Source organism: Parasteatoda tepidariorum, chromosome 3 (genome assembly GCF_982258835.1).
Source record: "Parasteatoda tepidariorum strain Cologne lab strain chromosome 3, Ptep-v5.0, whole genome shotgun sequence".
NCBI lineage: Eukaryota > Metazoa > Arthropoda > Arachnida > Araneae > Theridiidae > Parasteatoda > Parasteatoda tepidariorum.
This window is the reverse complement of record NC_141757.1, coordinates 42,532,975-42,558,684: the sequence shown is the minus strand read 5'-3', so window position 1 is coordinate 42,558,684 and position 25,710 is coordinate 42,532,975. Positions and strand designations below refer to the sequence as shown.

General features: G+C 25.9%; 1 protein-coding gene across 2 annotated transcripts in view; it reads right to left on the bottom strand.

The window, feature by feature from the left end:
- Window positions 1-1,059: 1,059 nt before the first annotated feature.
- Window positions 1,060-25,710, bottom strand: part of LOC107444698 (uncharacterized) — a 77,848-nt gene continuing 53,197 nt past the window's right edge. The window contains exons 1-17 of one of the 2 annotated variants that reach the window (XM_087159153.1): window positions 18,413-18,544; window positions 18,240-18,257; window positions 17,081-17,098; window positions 15,041-15,064; window positions 14,932-14,952; window positions 14,780-14,803; window positions 14,208-14,222; window positions 13,290-13,316; window positions 11,563-11,586; window positions 10,926-10,949; window positions 9,166-9,186; window positions 6,250-6,273; window positions 5,366-5,395; window positions 4,781-4,801; window positions 3,254-3,271; window positions 1,750-1,773; window positions 1,060-1,091 (exon numbers count right to left, since the gene is read on the bottom strand). In XM_087159153.1, the coding sequence (XP_087015279.1) occupies window positions 1,075-1,091; window positions 1,750-1,773; window positions 3,254-3,271; window positions 4,781-4,801; window positions 5,366-5,395; window positions 6,250-6,273; window positions 9,166-9,186; window positions 10,926-10,949; window positions 11,563-11,586; window positions 13,290-13,316; window positions 14,208-14,222; window positions 14,780-14,803; window positions 14,932-14,952; window positions 15,041-15,064; window positions 17,081-17,098; window positions 18,240-18,257; window positions 18,413-18,455 (393 nt within the window). In that variant the 5' untranslated portion in view covers window positions 18,456-18,544 and the 3' untranslated portion in view covers window positions 1,060-1,074. Of the gene's footprint in view, window positions 1,092-1,749; window positions 1,774-3,253; window positions 3,272-4,780; window positions 4,802-5,365; window positions 5,396-6,249; window positions 6,274-9,165; window positions 9,187-10,925; window positions 10,950-11,562; window positions 11,587-13,289; window positions 13,317-14,207; window positions 14,223-14,779; window positions 14,804-14,931; window positions 14,953-15,040; window positions 15,065-17,080; window positions 17,099-18,239; window positions 18,258-18,412; window positions 18,545-25,710 lie in introns of those variants that run through there. The other variant, XM_087159154.1, reaches the window with a different exon arrangement.

Below are 25,710 nucleotides of genomic sequence, written 5' to 3'. Positions count from 1 at the left end.
ATTACAGGATGTTTCACTAATTAACATTTACTTCAATAATATTTATTCACTATTCTTATTGGCTGTTAAGGAAACAACAAATCAAATATATAAAAAGAACTAAAACCAATCAAATAAAAAATTCCACTGCATCTTTTCAATATTTGGAGTTGCTTTGTATAGACCATTTCAATAATCTGGCATCCATATTTTTACGCAAACTGCTTAATTTTTTAACAAACAGCTCTGCAAAATGGTATGGTTTTATACAAATTACTAAAAAAAAATCAGTTTTGTCTTTTCAAGGAATTTCTAGAAAATATATGTAACTTAGATTTTTTATATAATATCAAAATGTCGCTTAATTTAGATAATGAACTTAAAAATAGAAAAAAATATTCTTACTGTTTGTTATTGAGTAGCTGTGTATTTCTATAAAATAAAAAATATCATTCGTATATTGTATTTTATGTTTTAATTTCATTATAATACTTATTTTATCTTCAAAATACTATTTCTAGCAAAATAATAACTAGAATTTAATGGGAATAAATTAGTATAATATTTATCTTACCAGAGGAGTTTAAACCTTCATAAATAAAAAAAATATTTAAAATAAATTACATTTTAATGTACAATTTTCGATTGGTAAAACAGATGTTTCAAAATATAGAGTAATGTTCGATTATTTCGGATTGAGATTTGAAATACGTGATTTTGAAATACGTGATTTTTAAAAACAAATATATTTATTAAAAACAAGTTCGAAATTCATTTCATGCATTAGAAATTTACGAAAGTCTTTGCTTAGAAAAATATTAGAAAGTTGCAGAATGGTTTTAATTAAAATTAATTAGCGGCACTAAATGAATATTGCAACTAAATGCTGATTTCTTTTAATATTGACAAAATATCTTCTTTATCAAACAGTTCAATGTTTTTAATAACGTATAAGCGTGTATAACGTGTCCAATGTGTTAATAATAGATAACATGGGAGTAGAGCATTTGAAACATGGAGAAAGTACTTTCTCAACAAAGATTTAATAGCATATTATTTTCCCCCGATAGCATAAGCATATGTAAAAACCAATAACTACTCACTTCCAAAATCTGAAATATACAAAAAAGCAATAAATTGCTAAATATATTTTTTTTTAAATATTATTTTCCAATTTATCTTGAAAGTTTATTGTTCTCATTTGTTTTACTAATTCATAGAACGTTACATTGTCCATGATTAATTAAGTTTAAAACAATTATAATTCTATTAAATAAAAATATTCTGCCACCAAAATAAAGTGAATAAATAAAAGTTATCATATATGTGTGTGTAATGGTATAATAGTCGAATTGTTGAACGTTTTATATTTTTTTGATAAGTATTACCATAAAGTTGAGATTTTAAGAAAATATCACACACAGAAATTTTATGCTTATAAACAAAATACATGTCAAATTTAATGCAAAAACTAGTTTCGGTTTTGGTACAAAAGTATTTCATAAAATATATATATAATAGTTTTTTTGAAAATAATAATTGTTTGCTTCAAGCATAACAATGAAGTAAAAATTTCAAAAAGTGCTTCACAATATTTTATTTTAAAAGCAAAATTATGAAATCACTAAAAAATAATAAATAATATGTAATTATAATATGCAGTCAATGTAAATGTCTACAAAGAATCATCAGTTTGTTAAACAATGATGTCTGTTAAATTTAAAACTCCTTAGTAAATTTATCGAACAGAATAAGATTATTAATAATTACCAGGATCAAAAAGATTTAATCCATCTACATAGAAGCATTATAAAATATTAATTCTCAGGAAGAGTAGAATAAATTGCCGCAAGCAAATTAAACTCAACAAAACGACATTTTGCAAAACATAATGTTAATAAAAGCGTAAGTAATTTAATTTCGATACTTAGAACATTTGAATATATTAATTATTATTATATTTGAATACTCCTTGTATATGTCCACTTAAAGCTGAACATTGTGTATGGATCAATATTTCCAATAAAGCCATATGTAACAACATACTTGAATATTATTATATATGAATATATTGAATATATGAATGAATTGTTACGTCTTAAAGGCCTTTGTCATATAGAGTGACAGGTAGTACAATTCAAAAAAGGACAGCACGAATATAGATTCAGGGTGGGATTTGAACCCGCTTTCTCCACGCTACAAAGTGTTACGTGATACCTCTCGAGGAATGAGGCTTCTTTTGTTATGTTACAAATACGAATTCTTTATTAGGTTAAATGTTGGTAGGGGTAAGCTTAAGTAACATTGTGTATGGATCAATATTTCCAATAAAGCCATATGTAACAACATACTTGAATATTATTATATATGAATATATTGAATATATTAATGAATTGTTACGTCTTAAAGGTCTTTGTCATGTAGAGTGACAGGTAGTACAATTCAAAAAAGGACAGCACGAATATAGATTCAGGGTGGGATTTGAACCCGCTTTCTCCACGCTACAAAGTGTTACGTGATACCTCTCGAAGAATGAGGCTTCTTTTGTTATGTTACAAATACGAATTCTTTATTAGGTTAAATGTTGGTAGGGGTAAGCTTATAGTTAACATAGAACTGAAAACAACTAACAGACCAAAAATAAAGTTTACAAGCGTTTAATAAATAAAATAGAAGTTACTAAAATGAGCATTATTGCGTTATCTCAAATTTCACTAATGCTGCTAAAATTGCCAACTGGTAGGTAAAATAACGAAATTCTACCCCATTTATGAACGAGGCTGTAAAAAATAAAACTATATTTTATTGTTAGTTTTATCAAGTTATTACAAAAGTTCTAAGATAAAAATTACCATGCTTTATGGCGTTTACATCGATCCAGAAAACATGATAAATTTTACTATAATCAGGGAGTTTTGGTCATAAATTTTTTCTCAGTGCAGTTTTACAAATATACGATTTTTCACATTACAGTAAAAGATTTTTAAAAAATTGTTAGTTCACTGGAGCTCCTCGAACAAATTATACAACAAATTCTAGATTATGTCACTAAAAATTGCAAAACATAATATGGTGTGTAAAGTTTCCTACTCATAACGTAGGTCTATTTCTAAAACCACGAAGTTATATTAAAGTATGAATGTGTACGAGCAATGAAATATGAATTATAATGATAAGTATTTTTATATATTGAAGATTTGCTTAGAGTAACAATTATAAATTATTTTTAAATATCATAAATAATATAAAAGTCATGAAGAAAAATGTCACTTACCACTGGTTGTCATATTTTCTACAAAAGAAAAATCTAAATTTTCCAAATTGTTATAGAAATGTAAAGGCAGTAAAAATTATATCTCTACTGATATGTTGAGAAAAGCTCGTATTTAAGGCTCATTCCTTCGGAAAGGGAAAAAAGTAAATTAAAGTTATGAAAACAAAAAGAAACGCATGAAAAAAATAAATATAAATTGCTTCGTTCATATTGTAACGATTTACAGTGAAATCAAGTTCTCTAAATTATAATCCTTATTACCACGCGTTTAGTAAAGAATACAAAACAGAAAAGTAAATGTAATCGAAATAATAGTTTTTATGTCATGCTGTAAAGTATCATGAAAAAATTAAAAAATTTTCCCTCATTTATCACATTTTGTCACATATTAAAAACCATATTTTACTGTTAATTTCACCAAAATCATTACCAAAGGGTAATGATAACGTAACATATAGGGTAAGTGTAGGTTAGATGACCAAAAAGGAGAGATGGCCAGTTTCAATATCTTCGATTACTTCTAATATAATTTGAAAGATGTAGTTTCTCTGGAAGCAGTTTATCCTGTTTATCAATTAATTTTCGCAACTTTAAAAAGTATGAAAAATTGTGATTATTTTATTTACGGTAATAAAATGCATTTAATAAGTTTGTATTACGGTAATAAGGTTGTATTACGGTAATAAATGCAATAAAATGCATTTTAAAAAGTTTGTCCCTAATACCACTCTTAAAATCTTTAAATAAGTAAATCTAGTTACGAAACCTCAATAACTTTCTTAAGATCTTTTACTTCGTTAATGGTTTTGTTTGATTTCGTATCGTAATTTTAAGATGAAAGCTGACAAATAGGAATTTATAGCTTTTTTATTTCAGTATGGATACTGGATCCATATTATTCGAATCTACACACTCAGGATACACTAGTTTATCTGTGGAGAAGAATACAGTACCACAACAATAACAGGATGAAATAAGTAAGGTGCATGTAATATATCCATGAACCATGCACAAACTTTGAAAACATTTCCCAAAATATAATAAAGTGTTTTTTTTGAATGATTGGTTAAATCTGTATATCAAATTATGTTTATTTGTCTCCTTTTAATAATCTTTTAAGATAAGACTCATTCTATGAAGCTTTCTGTAAGTTTTTTATTATGGTTAATGGTAAGAAAAATTTTACTTCTACATATTTTAGCTTTAATTTCCCTTAAATATATTAGATGTTCATCTCAATTCGATATTAAGAAGAAATGGATTGTTAGTTTAATTTGATATAATTTGTTCCATATTTTTTTCTCAATATTTTATTATGTAGTGCTCAAAATATGTAGAGTGCATGCATGAGAATTTTAAAATTGCAAAAACATTTCTTGAGCCTCTATTCTTAGTACTTTTATATAGATTATTAACAATTGCAATCAATCAGAGACTTATTCTATGTCTATTCTGATTTACGTAATAAAATATTACATAAAATAATAATAGTTCGGCAAATCTAACATAAGTTGTTATAGCACGTACCATTTGAAGCAGAAATATTTCCTGAAAAAATGAGTGACATGATTTTCTAAGATATTTTATAAACATATAATATAATTAAAGAAATAACAGATTAACTTATTATACCAAGCGTAAAACTACTGTCTGAATAAAAATATAGCAATAGCATTAAATAAATTTTCCTTTTGAAGCAAAGCACTCTTATATATACTTATGAATTTTTATTGCAATTTTTAAATACAGTCCACAATTATTCTGCTAAAAGTTTCATAATAATCGTTCAGATAATTACATTACAATCATCAATAAGGAATTTTGCAAATAGAATTATTTATAAAGATTGATTGTAACATTCATTGAAAATAAATATTTTCTAAACGGGATTACTTGTAAATATTTATAACTAATTTATTTTCTATTTGTAAGCTAAGCTTTTAGATTAGATAAAATAATATTTCAAAAACTAATTTTTTAAAAATAATTAAGTAAAAATAGGGGTAAATATAATTTTACATTACTCTTATATTAAAATAAAAATAAAAATTAAAAGAACAATCAAATATTTCTGTTATATAAAATAAATGAATAAATACGCACAATTCTTACCATTAAATATATTGAAAGCATTCAAGGCTGCTGCAAGATCAAAATCAAATAAGTTAAGAAGAATCTGTTTCGAAACTAATCTGTTTTTAAACTAATAATTACTATGCAAATGTGAAATAATACATTAAAATTTTTTTGTTCCCTAACGATTATAAGATACATTTTCTAATGCGTAACGTAGCTATATTAGTACTTTTTAATTTTAGGACCCACACTGCTATAAATCTTTGGCATGTGAAAGAAGGCTCAGCTCTAAAAGTCTTCTATTAAAAAATTCATTCTAAGACAAATAATACTTAATTAATCGCTGTAAACAGTTCATATGATATGTAGCTAATTCTATGTACATTCTAAAAAATCCATGAAAAGATATTCAAAAATAATTTGTTTAAAAGCTCACTCATCACAAAATTCAAGCAATTCTTCAAAAAACAATAACCTAAAAAAGGTAATGCAGCGAATTATCTTTAATATTATGGGTTATATATGGTAATAAATCCGTATAAATGAAGCGATATTTAACTAGAAATAATTTTTTTTTAATTTTTTTTAAAGTATTTTAATTTTTGCATCAGGTTAGTTGTTATTTCGCAATTGTTTTTTTTTTTAAACGTCACCTTTAACTGACTAGAGTCATGAATATAACTATTTAACATATATTTATTTAACAAAAGTTTAATAGCAACATTCTCTTTAAACCAACCCTAACTGATGTAATTGTAAAAGTTAAAGAGTGGAATAATATCTACGCATTTTGCTATGAGTACGTTCGAAAAGTAAACACAAATTATAAGAGTATTTTAAATGGTAAGTATTTCCTTTCCATGAGGAAATTATATTTAGGCTAAGATATTTAAAAAATGTGATTAAAGAATGATACTTACGTGGAAGCAAGGATTTAAGAATGTCTAAGTGGAGCAAGAATAATAACAAAAGTAGTAATTTAAAAAAATTTTCGAATGCAAGTTTTCAAAATAAACAATTTACTTTATCAAAAACTACTTTTTTATAAATTTTATGCAAAAATGGCCAAATCTAAATCCGTTGAAAAAAAAAGTTTCTTTATTCAAAAAAAAACATGTTTTTGTGTTTGAATTTGTAACTTAAATATCGCCTGCACGCATTAATTTGCCATATTTAAAGTCACCCTTTCGAATCATTAAGATTGAGTGATGGAATGCGAAAATCCGAACATTAGATCAAAAGTTATTCAGGGTTGTCCATTTCTTATTTTGCGCACTGTGCATAAAATATGAGTTTTATGTACTTGTTTAAAAAAAATAAGCACAGTTTCCTTCACTGTATTTCAGCGTAAGCATTTATTAAACCTGTCATCTCATTTGTTGCAGCATATGACACACATATGTTACAAATTCATTTTCTCATTAAAAAAAAACATTTTTGTTTAGTTTTAAATGTTTTCATTAATAAACAAAACTAAATTACGCTTTTCAAATTACAAATTCTTTTCAAATTACAAATTCTTTTCAAATTACAAACAAATCAGCCCCATAACAATTTTTTCTTACACGCATATATAGATTTATGGTAAATTCTATTAGTGTGTAGAGCTAATGAAAAGGGAAAGGAAATGTGCAATCAGAAGTAGTTTCATGATTCATCAAATGCAATTTTTAAGAAAGAATACAGTTGAAATGCATAGAATTTGGAAAAATCCCAGTAAAGACGAAATGAAAGTAATGAATTAATACCTTTTGTGAGAATAAGGTGTACGAATAATTTTTGATAGCACCAGCAGTAAAAGTTTTAAAATAGTGATTTTCTATATCTTAAGTTTGTTCTAATATATCTGGGATTGTCCGAAGACAATAGGAGCGTTCCGAATTGTTAATGAGATGGTACAGATTTCAAAAGTTTAAATGTAGGGTAAAGGAGTAAAAATGATGATTAACCAATGAATTTAATCTTAAATTAAAAATTGTAATAATTTTTCATTTTTGCAATGGAAAATATTTATATTAATGTGCATCTACTGTATTTTTATTCCAACTGTTTCATTGAAATGAAGATTTGTTTAAAATATTCATGGCTAATTTTAAAAAAAAAATGATTAATACAGTTTAGGCAAAACAGTCAAACAAATAAAGTAAATTTGTTTCGTAAACAGAAGCAAAGCAAATTGTGAATAAAGCACCAATAATATTTAGAAATAAAGAAAAAGAAAATGAAGGAAATAAAAATTTAAATATGACCGCCAAAGCCGGTGTCTTCAGGGGGTACCGGCCTCGGTAGCCCCTGATGGCGTCGGCTTCGGTGGTCATATTTTCATTTTTATTTCCTTCATTTTCTTTTTCTTTATTGCTACTTTTTTCTGAAATTTCTGCTGCTTTTTAGCGCATTTTTTTCAAAGAAGTTTTTTCTATTTAGAATGAAAAATATTTGTGTTTTCCTTTAGTATTTAGAAATAAACACACTATACTTTCGGATCTAACATCAGTTCTTCCTCAGTGTCTAAACATTAAAAAATTATGAATTTTCAGATATCGAGGGAGGATCTTGTTTATAGTTGTGTATCAATAGGGTGTATAGTTCTCTAATTCATTTGTGCTTCATTCTCGTCAGACTAAATATCACAAAGAATATCCTAACCCGTTTTTTTTACTTGCTTCTCAAATTTCAGAAATTTTTTATCGAATATTGTCTTGGAATAAGAATTTTATCCGTTGCTATATAGTCAATTTTTCTTATATAACATTTTAAATACTTATAATATAATTACACTATAATTGTATAATATAACTATAAATTAGATTATTCGTAAGAAAGTCGGCAGTTGAAAGGTTGGTTATATTTTAGGACACTGAAGTCTTTGATGTGCGCTCCACTTGAATACACACACATATATATATATATATATATATATATATATATATATATATATATATATATATATATATATATATATATATATATATATATATATATATATATATATATATATATATATATATATATATATATATATATATATATATATATATATATATATATATATATATATATATATCAAAATAATGGAAACACTTGTAAATAAAAGCGACATTTGAGAATTCGCTTCATAAGCATTAAAATATAATCTCACAAATCATTTTTTTTAATATAAAAAGTAAATATATTAGGTGGTATGAGAGAGCTTTAACAGAGTTGTCTACGTTTTGATTTTCTGTCAGAAGCGTAAAATGTCAGACCTCACAGATTTTCAGAGTCGCCAAATTGTAGGAGCCCGACTAGTTGGAGCAACCGTGACCGAAACATCCCAGCTATTAGGCGTTTCTACAGGTACGGTGTCTAAAGTCATGACAGCATACACACAGCGCGGAAAGACAAGCTCAGCAAAGCAAAATAGTGGACGGAAGGAGAAAGAGACCGACGTGTATTGAAGCGGATTGTAATGTCTAAAAAGAAAACAACTGCAGCCAAAGTGACCGCAGAGCTCAATCAGCGTCTGGATTCTCCAGTATCAACAATTACAGTTAGGAGATACCTTCATAAAGAAAACATTTACAGCAGAACACCTTCATTAATCTAGGGTGTTTCCATTATTTTGATAACCACCTGTATATATATATATATATATATATATATATATATATATATATATATATATATATATATATATATATATATATATATATATATATATATATATATATATATATATATATATATATATATATATATATATATATATATATTTATTTATTCATTTATTTGTACGCATGCGAGAGTGTGTTCATAAGTTACATAAGCAACATTTTGTTTAAAAAAGATGTACATACTTTTCACTGGGTTGAAGAAACCTTCAAAATTCGAAAGTTTAAGATGATCATGAAAATTTAACACCAATTTTAACAATTAACAAAATTTAAGAAAGAACTTACGTTGTATTTAAGTTTATATATATATATATATATATATATATATATATATATATATATATATATATATATATAAAGGAAAAGGGCTAGAAAAGGAAATTTAAGAGGAATGATAATTTTTATTTAGTGTGGATAAGCTGCAAATAGATGGAACTCATAAATTTTAGTTATGTTGAAAAGCAGAAAAGAGAAAACATGGAAAGAAAAAATAGAAAATGGAAAACAGGAAACATGATGGAAAATATATATAAAAAATTTAAAAGAGAAGAAAAAAAAATTATTAAAAAAATATTTTTAAAATTATTTAAATATTTAAAAAAATTTAAAAAATTAAATCAAGTGAAAGAGTTGAAAAACAAATAAAGCTAAAGGTATAATCTCGTCGTCAACTCCCATGAAAATATCTGAAAAAAGGAATACTTCCTAACACTGTATTAATATAGCCAAAGCAAAATACATAAATGCAATGGTGCGAGAAGCTCCATAAAAGTTGAAAAAAAATAGCACAAATTTAGCAAAATAAAATATAATAAAGGAAAAGAATGGAAAATAAAATGCAAGAAAAATACAAAAAATATTACAAAACAGAATTTATAAGGAGAACAGTGATTTCAAGTATTGATATTTACCGGCATCTTTAAAAAAATTATTTTAAATATTTTTGTAAAAAGTTTGAAAGATTACAAAATATGAAAATACAAACGTAAATAGAGGATGATGGGATCATTTTATGGCACGTTCTTACTGAAGTATGGAAGCGCGTTTGATTTGCTAGTTACCTTGTATTATGCCAAAACTGGGTGTGCATAAAGTAATATTATGCTGGATATTTCAAAGTTTATGATAATAAAGGTTGAATTTTTGTTAAAAATTTTTATAATCAGGGCTTTAGAGAAATTTTTAACGCTCTTTGAAGTTTTCAAAATTTTTCAAGTTTTTCTCTAATTTTTTTAATTCATTTTTTTTTTTAATTTTTCTTAATAAATATCAAAAGATTTTTAGACATGTATTTACCCGAATTAGATTTGCTCTTAGTAAAAATATAATGTAAGTTAACAAACAATTTTTAGTAAATTTATTAATAATTATTACATACAATAAGCTCAATGATTTTATATAGTAAATAATACATACATACATTGATTTTTATCAATTTTTTGAAGAATTGATCTATTTATTTGTTTGATAAATAGACAATGCTACAAATTCCTTTACTTCAATTCATCTGATTAAAAATCGTATGAGGTATTTAATCAAGATTTAATTAAGATAAGGTTATATATATATATATATATATATATATATATATATATATATATATATATATATATATATATATATATATATATATATATATATATATATATATATATATATATATATACATATATATATATATATATATATATATATATATATATATATATATATATATATATATATATATATATATATATATATATATATATATATATATATATATATATATATATATATATATATATATATATATATATATATATATATATATATATATATATATATATATATATATATATATATATATATATATATGTATAATAAGGATATTTTAAACTTCATAAAAATGTAATTCCGCCAGTATTAAAATTCAGACATAAAGAAAGAATTAAAATATTTACCCTGTGGTTGAGCTTCGTAGTACCCTAAAAAGAATTAATTTATATAAATTATATCAGTCAAAAATGGGAAATTTAGTTCATATCATGAACTTTTAAAATGAAAGGAGCAAGCTATCAAGTGTATTTCGTTAGCATTTTATCTTTTATCTAAAACACTGTTATTTCCCTCACAAATTTATTTTATTAAAAAAAATTAGAATACACTTAATGTACTATTATTTTAATTTTTGTTTCTTGTATTTTATTTTAAGTCTCTTGGACATAGATTAGAGCTGCTCACGTGTATTCATTTATAAAGCTTCATAATTTTTTTTAAATTGAAATTAAAGCAGGATCCCCTATTAAACTTGAAACAAAAGTTTCTATATTTTTTTACCTGTGATTTTTATGAAGTACATCAAAGAGAAAAATATAATATAATATATATATATATATATATATATATATATATATATATATATATATATATATATATATATATATATATATATATATATATATATATATATATATATATATATATATATATATATATATATATATATATATATATATATACCGATATTTTAAACTTTAATGCAAATGTCCACCAGAATTAAAATTCATACATTGAAAAATTAAAAAACTTAATATTTACCCTGAGGTTGCGCTTCGTAGTACCCTACAAATAAGTAGTTTAGATAAATTATAATAGTCAAAAGTAGGAAAATGAGTTCCTCATATATTCTGAATAAATACTCTAATAAGACTTCAAATAATACTTCTTTTATCTTAAAATTTTAAAATAAAAGACGCAAACTATCAAGTGTATTTCGTTAGCATTTTATCTTTTATCTAAAATCCTGTTATTTCCCACACGAAGTTATTTTATTTAAAAAAAATTAGAATACAATTAATGTATTACTATTTTTATCTGTATTTCTTGGATCTCATTTTAAGTCTCTTGGGCATTGGTTAGAGCTGCTAACATGCAATCATTTAGAAAGCAAGATAAAAGTCTTTAAGTCTTAATTACAGCAAAATCCACTATTAAACTTGTAACAAATGGTCATTACGAATGGTCATTAATCTATTTTTTTACTTCTGGTTTTCATAAAATATTTCAAAGAGGAAAATACTTAAAGCATTTGAAATATTATGCGAAAACTACATTTCAGAAAATAATAAGATTTTTCTTTAAATAAATAGATCCGAACTTCAGCATATCTAATAGTTGGCAACATTTTCGCAACATTTTAAATGCATAGATGATTTCCATACATCAATTGTTTAGTTAAATTTGGGTACTTGAAACTAATCACATGGTTGTGACTAACCACGTGGCTTTGCCTAACCATAGTTGTGCCTAACCACGTTTGTTCACATTACAACTCTTAAGCTAGGATTTTTTAACAATCTGAAAAAAATTATTGTATCCGATTTAATTGAATACCTGTAAATGACGTCATGCGAGAGTCATCGAACCTAATGGCCTGATCCTCTTGCGACGTCGAGTTCAAGTTCACACGTGTATATCATGTAGGATGCAAAATTCTTGAACTGTGTACTGTTTAATTTTATTTAAAAAAAAACATTAGTTTGCTTAATTTTTTTGCAAGCTATACTTCTCAGCCTGGTTTATAAAAAAATAATCATGAGGGAAATGTGTAATGGGCAATCTCATCGCGATATCTGTAATCAAATAAAAAGGCTCAGGTAATCAGACAAAAAAATTATTACTTTGTTTGAATGAAAGCGTCAAACTTTAATTAAATCCAAAGCACACTTTCTCATATCGTTAAGAAATCATTTAGGTAGGTAGGAATTGTATTACGTCGCTCTGGAACTGCTCAATGGGCTATTCGCGACGATCTGGGATACTTCCCTGATAATAATCCAAAGGAATTTAATACAGCGACCCAGGCCTATGGGACCATACGCCAAATGTAAGATGTCTCATCGCCTTGACAGAACCTAGCCCAGTCCGAAGACCAAGAAATACGCAGACAACGGGCAAGATGATAATAATCCTAAGACAATCCTCACTCTCCTATCCTCACAATTTCCATAATCGGCAGAAGGGATTGCTCCTTCGCCTTAATAGCCCAACGACCTTCGTGCGAGTGACCTAGTACTTTAAGGTAGAACAGTTAAACGAGGACCGATACCGCACACCCTCGGTCCCTACGTAGACTGATCAAAGGGTGCTCTACCCGCCAACTGATCACAGCCAGTGATGCTTGACTTCGGTGTCTTACTGGAAACAATGTCGTTACAATTTGTTTACTGCGGGATAACTTACTTCGTCTGACATTCATTTCTTTGAATGTAAAATTAAACACTTTTGACTACCATCTACCGTACGATTGCATATAAGACACTTACCGCCATGTCCATTTGGGTAAAATGTTTCTAAAAAACAATTAAAAAGGGTAGAAAAATAGAGCACACATAGAATATCTGAACTATATAGGTTACCAGAAGTTTAAACTTTTTTAAATATATATTCATAAAAATATAGGTGTAAAAGAATAATAATGAATAATAAATATATATTGAATAAGTGTTAATAATTTTATGAAGATTCTAAAATGTTTTGTTATTATTTCAAAAAAAAATTACATGTAATGTTTATGAAAGTAAACCATTTTTTCATCATATATCTGATTAGCGTTTATTTCATTTCAAAATTAATATTAGAATGTCTCCTTGCAAATAATATTACATTAAAAAAATTTTCGGCATGAAATAATATTTTATTTCGACTGTTTATACATCAAATTAATCAAGAAAAGAATAGAATACAATACTATAATAGAATAAAAATTCTTGCAGAAACTAAACTTATTAATATATGATTTATAGTTTCTCAAGCACATTCAATCCGAATAATATAAGTATTCTTCAAAAATATATTTTGCGCAGTTTTTAAGTCAAAAACTGTACATTTTTTTCATTGTTTATTTAATTTTTTTTTTACTTATTTTTTTATTTTTTACAGAAGAATTGTAAAGATTTATATGACAAAGAATAATGTCAAAAAAACATACATATGGGAAAAATAAAATTTCTCTCTCAACTGCTATCTATAATTTTAAGTTACCTCGAAAAATAATTTTCTACCTGTCCTTGAAATTGTATTTTTTGAAGTTCCGAACTATTTCTTAGATATTGTAAATTTCTGTCACATTTTAAGATTACGTTAGTAATAATACACAACTAGGACTACAGTAGGGGGGTCAAAAAACATTTGGAAAATAGGGCACAGTCCTTAACAGTTTAAAAAAATGTATATATACTTACGATCGTAACGAAAAACTAAATTCAAAATTTTTTGCCTATTACATATTAACAATATTAGTAGTAATAAAGTAAATATGATAATAAAAAGGTTAGTGATATTAAAAATAATAATATTAATATTGAATAACTATGGCATTAAATAAAAGTTATTATTATATTATCAATAATATGACAGTTAAAATAATAAATGGGTACTTATAAATCATTTTATTTTTTAAACTAATGGATTTCTTTATAAGCATTGAAATGCTTAAATTAGAAATATATTGATATTTATAAAACATTTCTAGCTAATTTTACAGTGAGGTGCAGGTGCAGTTGGGAGGAAAAATCCTGAAAAACGAAAACTTGTACTTAAACTCGAAGAATATACTTTAAAATCATTAAAAAGTAAATTTTTAAATTAAAATAGTATTATCGATTGAAATTTTCTTCAGTTTGTATAGATGATTAAGAAAAATTTTATAACTTTCAAAAATAAGTTCTTGCTATTACTTAATCAACTATATAAATAGGTCAACAAACAAATAATAAAGTTTTTCAACAATTCCTTAGGGAAAAAAATTTGTTACCTTGTGGTAGAAACGGGTTGAAACCTAAAAATAAGATTAGAACCACTTCATATTAATTATATTTTATTCTATTTCTATATAATTAAACTAATTTATACCATTTTTATAAAAAAATGCAAACTAATTTTTAAAAAAATTAAGGACAGTGATACCTGGAGGAAAAGGATTAAAGCCTAATGAAAAAAATATTATAAATATTGTTATATTTTTTTATATTATAATTTCGGTAAGAAATGCAAGTTTATTTTCAAAACTTTTTACCTGGAGGAAACGGATTAAAATGTCCTGAAAATAAGATTAAACATCGTTATATATTTCTTACTTTCAAAGAAATCTTAATAAAGTAGCTAATAATATTTATTAACCTTTTTTTTTATTTTTAAGTGCTTCATGTAAAAAAAACGTACTGCGTATTAAAATATAATTTTTCTTTTTGCACTATTTAAGTATAATCATATAGAAAGCAAATACAAGCAAGATTATTCTTGCATTTGATTATTGCACAGAGAATATCTTGGAAACTTAACTTTTCTTCAAACAAATTGAATATCTAAACAATTTTACTAACTCGAATATAGTTAAATTAAATAACTGCTTGAATAACTCCCTTTAGATTTCAGTTTTATTTTGCTGTTCATATACCCATCTGTTATTTGACATTGACATTTTACCATCTGTTATTTTAATTATTTTTCTTTAAAAAATTACTTAATTTTTTCATTTTACTGCCGGTGTTGTACAGCTGCTACCCGATTCTCAGTAAATGACTGTCACTTCTCAACTTTGGAGCCTACTTTTGAACCCAACCCGAAGGACAAAGAAACTTTCTAGATCAAGCATTGGAAAAACTAGCCTTCGGGGAAGAGTATGTGAGGGAACCATCCCGCACTTGCCTTAATTGGAGAGAAAAATCACGATAATTTCACTGTTGCACGGGAATGCCAACCCATAATCCTCCTAGCACTGAGGATGCTGTATGTCAGAACTGTAGTCAGTGCAAGTTGAGAGCAGGATTTCATATCATCATTCATATATTCATTCAACGAGCCACCGCTGGGATTCGAACCGGGGCAACCTCATTGGGTAGCAAACGTCATATCTATTGAGACGCAGTAACTCAATATAACTTATGTAAAATTCTTCATCTTTTCTCTTAAAAGGAAGTAAACTGCTATCCCATTTGAAGAATCATAATATAATTTATAATGGAAAAACTGCCTTTCATCTAACATAACCTAACATCATCCTGATTTCAACAGCAATAACAGCTGACAACATCTGAAGAAATATTTAAAATTATTATTATTATTATTACTATTATTTGGATTACGCAAAAATATAATTAAACCCAGTGTCAATGTCTCATTATCTAGTTTTACATCATGCTTCTTCATATAATCATACTCATTTATGAAAACATTTTACGACTCATATTTTGTTCAATTGAGTCTCTACTCAATATTTTTCATATTAAATGAAGTTTCCCGTGCCAATGTTTCCCTTATGTGCACCTTATGCATGCATTGAACTTAAGATGTTGTGTAGAAATGATCAATATCTAGACACATTATATTTAAGATAAATGTTCTACCAAATAAAATCTATATTCAAGTATACACAAGCACCAGTTAATATCTCTATTTTTATTGAAAGATTATAATTGATTTAGATTTATATGAAGACATGCTCCCCCATAATAAATAATAACTCTTACGGCTACCATACTTCTTTTTACTCATGATTATAATTGAGTTATTAGTATTGAAAAAGTTTAAATAACGCTGTACTATTATTAAAAATTTGTTAAATTATTTTACTTTGTGGCACTCATGCTAATTTTGAAAATTTTGCACTGACATTTTATTTTAGTTTAATCATCATAGTTTAAACATTTTCAAAGAAAGTTTGAATATTGCTATGATTTCCATAATGCTCATTATAAGTTATTGTGCAACTTATATAGCTTCTTAGCAACTGAAATGGAAATAAAATAGTTTTTAACATCATTTTTAATTTTTAGTATTTTTATTTTTATCATCAATTCAATTGTTTGAAGTTTTGGTCTTTGCATAAAAAAATAAAAACAGAATACAAAAAAAAAATAAAAAAACAGAATTCACATTTGAGAATATTTTCAAAATTAGAACTTTTTTTAAATAAATGTTTATACGATCCAAAATTGAAAATAAAATAACCATAGGAATCGAGCATTGACTCAAAAACTTATGAAAATAGTTTTATAGTCAGCATGTATTGTGTCTCACGATCGGATGGAAATCAATAAAAAAATATATTTCTTACCAAAAAATTGAGGTATGGCTAAAAACATATGAAATTAAATATTATGCAATGTAAGTAGTTTCATGATTACAATAAAGTAGAGATTTAAATGACAAAATCAAAAAAAAAATTATTTTTTTTAATTAAAAGTGCCGGGGTAGTCTGGTTAGTAGGGCATTGGGCCAATATCCAAGAGGTCGTGAGCTAATATCCACGGGCTCATTTCCTAGAAGTCAATCCCTCTGGCCTAAGATTCTCCGTGTAGTAAATGGTGACTGGTGCACGTTAAATCTGTCGGGTCAGAAAGTCCTCCCATAACAAATTATAGCTCTGGAAGAACTGAAGTGGAGATTGATCGTATGTGGCCGAGTGTCTGACACATTCTCGGCCGTAGATAGCATGACTAAAAAACAGGAAACGCTCTCTCTACCCAAATATGATTGGTTTCATCAAGCAGGCTTGCTGATATAGGGAAGTGACAACGACAACAATAAGATTAAGAGGGTCCACTCAAAGGCCTCCGGGATTTTTCAATAATTGGACACTTTAAAAAAAGTTAATTTTGTATATAAAACATATAATTAATATAATTTTATTTAGGAACATCTTGCTATTATGTTAATCGTAAAAATTAAACGGTTACTTTTATTTGGAAAAAAATCAACTTCACTAAGAAAGCAATTAGACGTTAGAATTAAGGAAGTGTGACACACGATTTTTATCTCAATTTTTATCTCAATATCTATATTTTTGAAAAAAAAATTATATAAATGCTGTGACTTATTCCTTTAATTTTGTGTATCCATTTTTTGCTACGTTTGACTTCAGGTCAAGTACGAGCTTATGAAATAATGATCACGACCCATATATGCTTCGACCACAAACGATAAATAATCATTATTTAAAACAAAAAAAGTGAATTTCGAAGGAAAAAAAACTCTCGTTAAGTTTATAATTTAAAATGAGCCTTTCAACACTTTAGTTTCATTAAATACATAAGATTAAGCCTGCAAACCCTAATTAATTTTTAAAATCTTTATAAAATTTTGACATAAATTCTAAAAATTTAAATGTTCTGAGTTATGATTAAAACACCTTGTATCATATTTTATTTTTATTTCCATTTTTTAAGGTTTGAATCTCATACGTAAAAAATTTATAACAGTTGCTTTCAACTTACGAATTGGAAATACTCCAACTGTAAAATATAAAAATTAGGTTTGATTACACGAGAGTCAATTAAAACATTTTTATTATTATTTCCAGAAAAAAAAATAATATCATTTTTATTAGGTAATGATCACAATCTATGACATAAGCTGTCACTGTTTCATTGTTTTTAAAAAATATTACCTCCCAAGATGCTACATGCTAGAATAAGCTGATATAATGACATAATGCTCCAAACCGAAAACACGGCAAACGCAGCTATCCAATGTAGCTTCCACTTTAACACTAAAATAGAGAAATTGTTTTCGAGACATCATTAAATACATACCTAAAAATTTCAGAGGGTGTAATTGTTTCATTTTATGTACGACCGCTGCATTTGCTTTAGTGATAGCATCTTTAATTTACTTCTCTTCATTGCGTAAGAATAATAGCAAAGGTAAATAGTGAATGATGTATATTTTCTAATTGTTTTTATTTCATCTCCTACAGAATTGAAATGAAAATATATGTTTAAAAATATATTTACGGTAGTTTATTAGCTATTTGATATATAAATTTTTAGGTAAATGTAAAAATTTCAAATTTTTAAAACGCTTTAATGCTTTAGAACATATAAAGGTTTTAGAATTTGGTAATTTTACCACTCTAGTATAATTTGAGACATCGCAAAAATTTTCAGCAGGATAATCTCTATTTTATTTAGTAAACACTGGTAAACTTCGTTTTTGGTCGCTTAGTTCTTTTTATTTCTATATTAACTATAATCTAACTTCATCAAACATTATTTATGTTTCACTAGAACTTCAGAAAAGGCTACTGAAGATGGTTAGGAAACATCTCAGAGGATAATTCCATGGCAAGTTTTCACAAGTTTGATCCTCTGCAGAGATCCACTGTGGTAGCTGAATGACCTGCACTTGAAGTCGACGGCTTTACGGTAGAACAGTTTAGCGAGGACCGATACCATGCATCCTCCGTCCATTCACAATTTGATAAAATCAGTTACCCCTCCCGGCTAACTGACCGCAGTCAGTGATGCTTTATTTCGGTGATGTACTGAGAACAATGTTTTATACTATATGAGTTACGAAAGAAATCACAAAAATATATCCAGGGATACAATGGGATTCAAACCCGCTACTTCATCACTACAGTAGATGCATCTAATTTCTGCCATCTGTTCTTTAAAACTTGAGTATTTACTCTTGATATTCAACTTGAAAGCTTATAAACAGTGTTTTGTGTGATGTTGCTAGTCCTCAATTGTTAATAAAGCTGAATCAAGCTCATGACACCAGCAATTCTGAGCATATCAAGTGGATCCACGCAGATGTCTCCTCTGAAAATACTAAGGCAGTCGAGGATATGTTCGGGCGTAGTCAGTCAGGCATTACATTTAGAACATGTAGGGGAAACTTTTACTCTGTGTAAATGTATGGCAATAATAACTATAACTTTAAAACAAGAAAACCGGTAACTATTCCAGGTAACTTCCCGGTAAACTATTGCCAGATGGAAAAGCTTCCAAACGAATGGTTTAAATATCGTAAATTTTGGTTAAATTGCCAGTAGAGTTTAGCCAAATTTGTTTTTTTTTTTTTTTTTTTTTTTTTTTACGAGAAATGTTTCAACTATGTAAGTATTTCAATTGTGATAGAATTATTTTTCCTCGTGCAATGCTAGTGATTATATCAAATTTTCAATGTTCAATTCCCAATTATTTAACGATGCACAGAAAAAACACATTTATTATACATTGTAAAAAAATTCGGACCAAATTGCGGTATAATGTACCGTCATCATCCATTAAATCTTTTCAGCACTACAATTTAATTTTATCTTGAAATACTATATTGTAATAATGTTTACTGTAGTTATTATTTAAGTAGAGTGATTCAGTGATTTTATGAGAGTTATTACTTTAAAAATTTCAGCATGTCAAAATTTGTTTTCTGTAACATGTTCCTGTAAAAATGAGATTTTACGATAAAAAGTACCATTTTGCAGTAATTTAATCCAGAACTTCTTTACTGTGTACTTAACATGCTTTAATAACATCTTTCTGTTATATTATTATTATAGAATTTTGTAAAACTCTAAATATTAAGATTGACGTTACGCAGTATTGATTCAATATATTTTTATTTATACTGTTCTTATTTTATATTTGTTAAGAAAATTCGTGTAAAGGATAATCCAATATCATTATTTTATATCAATAACTTTATTTTCCAGAAAACAACTGTGATAAACCTAAACCAACATTATTCAATAGAATATCAACATAGCTAGAAATTTTAAATAAATCTTAAGTTGTAAAAACTGTATCATAAACTCTAGTTTTGTAATAAAGTTAAAGATATAGTCTAAACAAATACACGAACGATCCACTCTAAACGTATTATTTCTTCTCAAATGCTATGACAAACAGAAAAGAGTCAAAATATTAAAACACTTTGACTATTATTGTATAATAAACACAAAAAAAATTTATCAACCTGAGCAACTTTTGTTCTAATACTCAAATATTTACACAGCTTTAAACTTTTTTGTACAAGATTATAATTTTAATTTATTCAAAGATGTAAAAAAAAATTATAGTTTTTTTATTGGTAAATTTAAGAAGGATTGAAATTTTGAATTGTAAGGTATACAAGTTTTACATCATTTTAAACTATAATTTTAAAAAAGAAATACTAAATTTGGTTAAGAATTTAGGAAAATGCAACATTAAAATATCACATTATTGAAATTGTGTAACTCAGAAACTATTCAACCAATTTCACTGTATGTATTTTGTATATTATCGTTTTAAGAAATTAATGTTACGTAGTTTTTAGCAAATGAAAATATTCGCTTTTAAGATTCTATAATTTTTTGGACTCTTATTTTACTATTTGTTTTTAAACTTTCGGAATTGAAGCTAAATACTCAGGAAATGAAATTTAAGTTAAAGACACAAACATTAGACAGATCTCCAGCTGAAACTATCGATACCACATTTTTCATATTGCGCATATATAGTTTGATGGTCAAATATTTAAAATGTTCATTTATTCAGAGAAAGTACGTTATTGTTTTGTTTTTAACGTAAGTAATATTTAGAACTAATTTTTTTAGAATGTTTGAGATTACGCTTTCAAACCACTTATTTTTCCACTTGCACTTTTGTAGTGAAAATCCAGTCATTAGTACAAAGGTTATTTAAGCTGATCTAGTTTTCTTATCATGTTTTCAATTATTTATTACATCATACGTCACTATTCTATTTTTAAACTGAAGTTAAATTTATTTAACCTTTGCGAATTCATTTGTTTTATTTTATTTTTATTTACTGCAAATTTTAAAAAAAATCTACTATTTTCTTGAAAAAATACTGCAGTTTTTACTAAATCATCAATACAATTAGTAACTAAATATAAAAGCTTAAGAATGTTTTCATTAATCTTTCACCTTTCAAATCTAAAGTAAAGTAAAATTCCTTTTACTTATAAATAATTGGTAAAATCAGGGCTATAAATCTTTTTTAACACACTATAAGATCTAAATATTGATTTATATTTTTGTTTAACTGTTTAATCTTCACTCATTAAATGAAAACAATACTTTAAATAATTTTTTCCTTCACTTCTCATAAATAACTATATTAAAATTTCCGAAATTAAAATTAAAAGAAATCGTTCAAAGTGGAAATTCTGAGTTAGTATGAGACAAAGTAATTAAAATTGATTAATTCGTCAGAAAGGAACAGTGAGTTTGTACTTTCTTTTTAAATTCAAACTGAAACTTTGTAAAATTCATTTCGTTGTTACAAGTGCTTTGCCATTCTGTTAATATTCTCATTAAAAAAATATAACAAACACATTCCGTAATTTGATAGACACAATTTGGATTCATAAAATAATAAACTAGAAAAAAATAATTGTCACCCGTAAGTATAAGAAAAAGCGTTTTTTTTATTATTAATATTTAGATTTGTGAATCTTAATTTTTTTATTTAAATTAGTAAAAAGCAAAGCATCCTAAATCTAAAAGTTGTTTGTATTGGCAAATTAAACTATTTTTTCTCTTAAATATAGTGAAAGGCAAATTTGGATTAAAATTAATTTTTACAGGTTAGACTTTTTTCTACAAAATTTTGACTTGCTTATTAACCTGGTTGACAATATTCCCAAAGGGTGCTTATCTTTCTTCCTTTCTAGAGGCATAACACCTTAAGAGGTTTCTCAAATTAACTTACATATTTAAGACTCTCAAAGAGATTAATATGACATTATTTTAAATTATGGGAAAATATCATTTTTGTACCTTCTTATAAAATAATTGTAAATTTCTTTAAAGCTATTCCGACTAAATTGATTCTCTGTTATTTCAACCCATTTTGTTGCAGCAAGTAATGGTTAGTTAGAAAACAGATTTTGTAGCTTTTCATCCCTTTAAAATTCTCAGACATATTTTGTAACTAATTCTGAAGCTTGATTGGAAGAAAGAGTTGGTTTTAGAAATAAAACGCACAAGCTAATTATGCCTCTACTTATTTTCTTTTTAATTACAAATCTACCAACAATCAAAGGCTCCATATTTATTAATTATACTATAAAAATACAAATATCTTGCTTTTTCTACTTTAGTTAAATGACAAATTCTTATAGTATTAATGTAATGCATTTGACTCCATTACAAAAATGTAAGTTTTTTTAATATATAACAGCATACGTATATTTAAACTGTTTTATTTTAGCTAACTGTTTGATTGACACCTAAGTAAATCTTCGCATATTTTGGAAATACGCTTAAATAAAAATGAAGACATTAAGCATTTTAATGCATATATTACTTTAATGTCATTTTAAAATAATATACAATATTGAAAAAGATATTGAACTATTCATGAAGACATTGATTAATTGTTCCTGATTGAACCTCTCTGTCCAACTCAGTTGTAAACATGGAACTTGTAAACAAATTTTCTTTTCTCTAGTTATACCCTGTAATGAAAATTTTAAGTTTAATTCTAATGAAAAGAAGAAAAAAAATCTAAAAATGTTTTTTTACATATATTTTATCTTTTTCTTTTAAAAAATGTTTTCTTTAGTGTAGAAAAACAACCAACGCTTTCCTAAATATGAAAAATGTCGGCTTCTGTTGGTCAACAGGCTTTATTACTCTGAGGAAGACGAAAATGATAAATATGCAAGAATAAATATAAAAAAAATTTCTTAAAACGAAAGCCTGCTGAAGGAATAATGATTCTTTTTGTTCCCTAGAGCCTAAATAAAAATTTGTATCACTGTTGTTATGTCAAATTAAATATGGTAATGTTTAACTTAAAGTTACATATGGTAATAGCTATTTTAATTAAAATTACATACGGTAATAGCTATTCTAATTAAAATTACATACGGTAATAATTATGTTAATTGGAATTTTATACAGTAATAAGTAAAGTTACTATTGTTATGTTTGAGAGTATCTGAAAATAGTTACGATGGAGATGAAAATACTGAAAATAGTTACGGAGCAATACGTATAGGAGCTCGTTGCATTGGAAGAAATTCTAAAGCTGTTCGTGAGAGAATATATGTAATATGTTACTTGTCCATCAATTTAATTACTTTTTGGGGAAGCATTTAAGCATTTAAATACGTGAAATTGTCAGTAAAAAAGCAGCAAAAGTAATAAGGTACATTAAGGGGTTTTGCTGCACTTCTATCTGTTTACTAATGAGTTTTATTTTCGCTGCTACACAGAGGGGAAAATAAAGTCTAAATTAAGAGAATGTGGTAAACCTCACCGTATTTCTGACTGTATGGGAACGTAAAAATCTCGGTAGTATCTTTACTGAAGTGCTTTAGTAATAATTTTGGTATAATTAATATTAAAATGTGGTTTTATAATATGTTACAAATTTTGGTAAATATTTTAAAATTTTTTACTTTTGTCATGATACATTAGAGCATTGCATTAAAATCAGTTATTCAGTTAAATTTACTTTCAAGTTTTGTATTTTTTACAAAATGTGAGGTAATAAGAACTATAAATTTGAAAACTAGAATTTCCATAAAGCGTAACCGTGTGAGCGGAAGAATTGCTATATGAATGGTTTAAATATCGTTTAGTTGACCAAAATTATAGTTTTGCTTTACCAGAAATGTCATCACCATGCAACACAGTTATTTACCAGATTTTTTTCTCCGTGTAATAGTAGTCAAATAGGGCAATAACCTTAAAAATATTTATTTTTTTAAAAATAAACTATTTTTATAGAGCTAAATATTTTTGATCGAAGCATTGCATGCCTTATTTCAAAACATAAATTCACAAACAAAACAAATTCATAACTAAAACATTCAACATTCAATGATAGTATTTGTTTCAGTATTTAGAAAAAAATAAAATTGGATTAATTCAGTGATAATCTGTAAAAATTGAATTAATTTTGTGAAATGATTTTTTCTTTGTCTGTTTGAATTGTAAATACAAATTGTTTTTGGTCTACTCAAATCTCCAATCCAAATTAATAAGTCATCGTCATAACGTTGCTTAATTATTAAGCTTATCTTAATAAAAGTAATTTCTCATAGTCGCATATTTTAAACTAATTTATATTTTAGTATATTTATTTAACTTCCTAAGCAGATTCTCCATGAGCATCATTATTCGGTTAATTATATAATCTAAAGCTAAATTTGTGTAAAATTACATAAAATATTTTATTTAAAAAAATTATGAAGAAACAATTCTTATTGTATTTATTTTATAAAATATATTAAAAGAACATTGTTTTAATAAAAAAAAATATGTCTGAGAAATGTGCCATAATTTACAAATACTGATAATAAAAATAATTACTGAGAATAAAACTGTGTCATAAATTAAGTTAATAATTAGTGAAGTCAACAGCCAGTTTTTATTTGTAACTTTTGTGCAATTTTTTATTGTAAAAATAAACATATTTTTAAAAAATACATTAATTTTTTTACTAGTGGTACACAGTGTTACGAAAAATTTAGGAAGGGAACACGAAAGTCATAAGCTTGAGAAACACTAGCTTAAAACAAAGAACCAGGTAAGATCTATTTTTATGAATCACTGAAACTAATATACAATGGTTATAATAATATGGTATCAAAATAATACTGTTTCATCAATATATGTTTAATCTAACAAAATTGTGTTTGATTTCACTTTGATATTAACATAACTAAACTACTTTAGTTTTCAGTTTGCTTGCATGATTTTTATTTTCAAATCAGGCTGTGGTAAATAAAATAAGGCAGAGAATTAGTCTCGCTTTCTAATAAATCAATAATAAAATAGTTCAGTTTAGGTTAGTTTTTTATTACTATATTAAACAAAACACTGTTCTTTGAAGTTCATCCCTTCATATAGAGATGAACTGTACTTTACGTGATAATCCTCATGGCCAACTCATGATAGTCAAAATTATAGTAATTTTCTCAATCAAGTAATTTTCG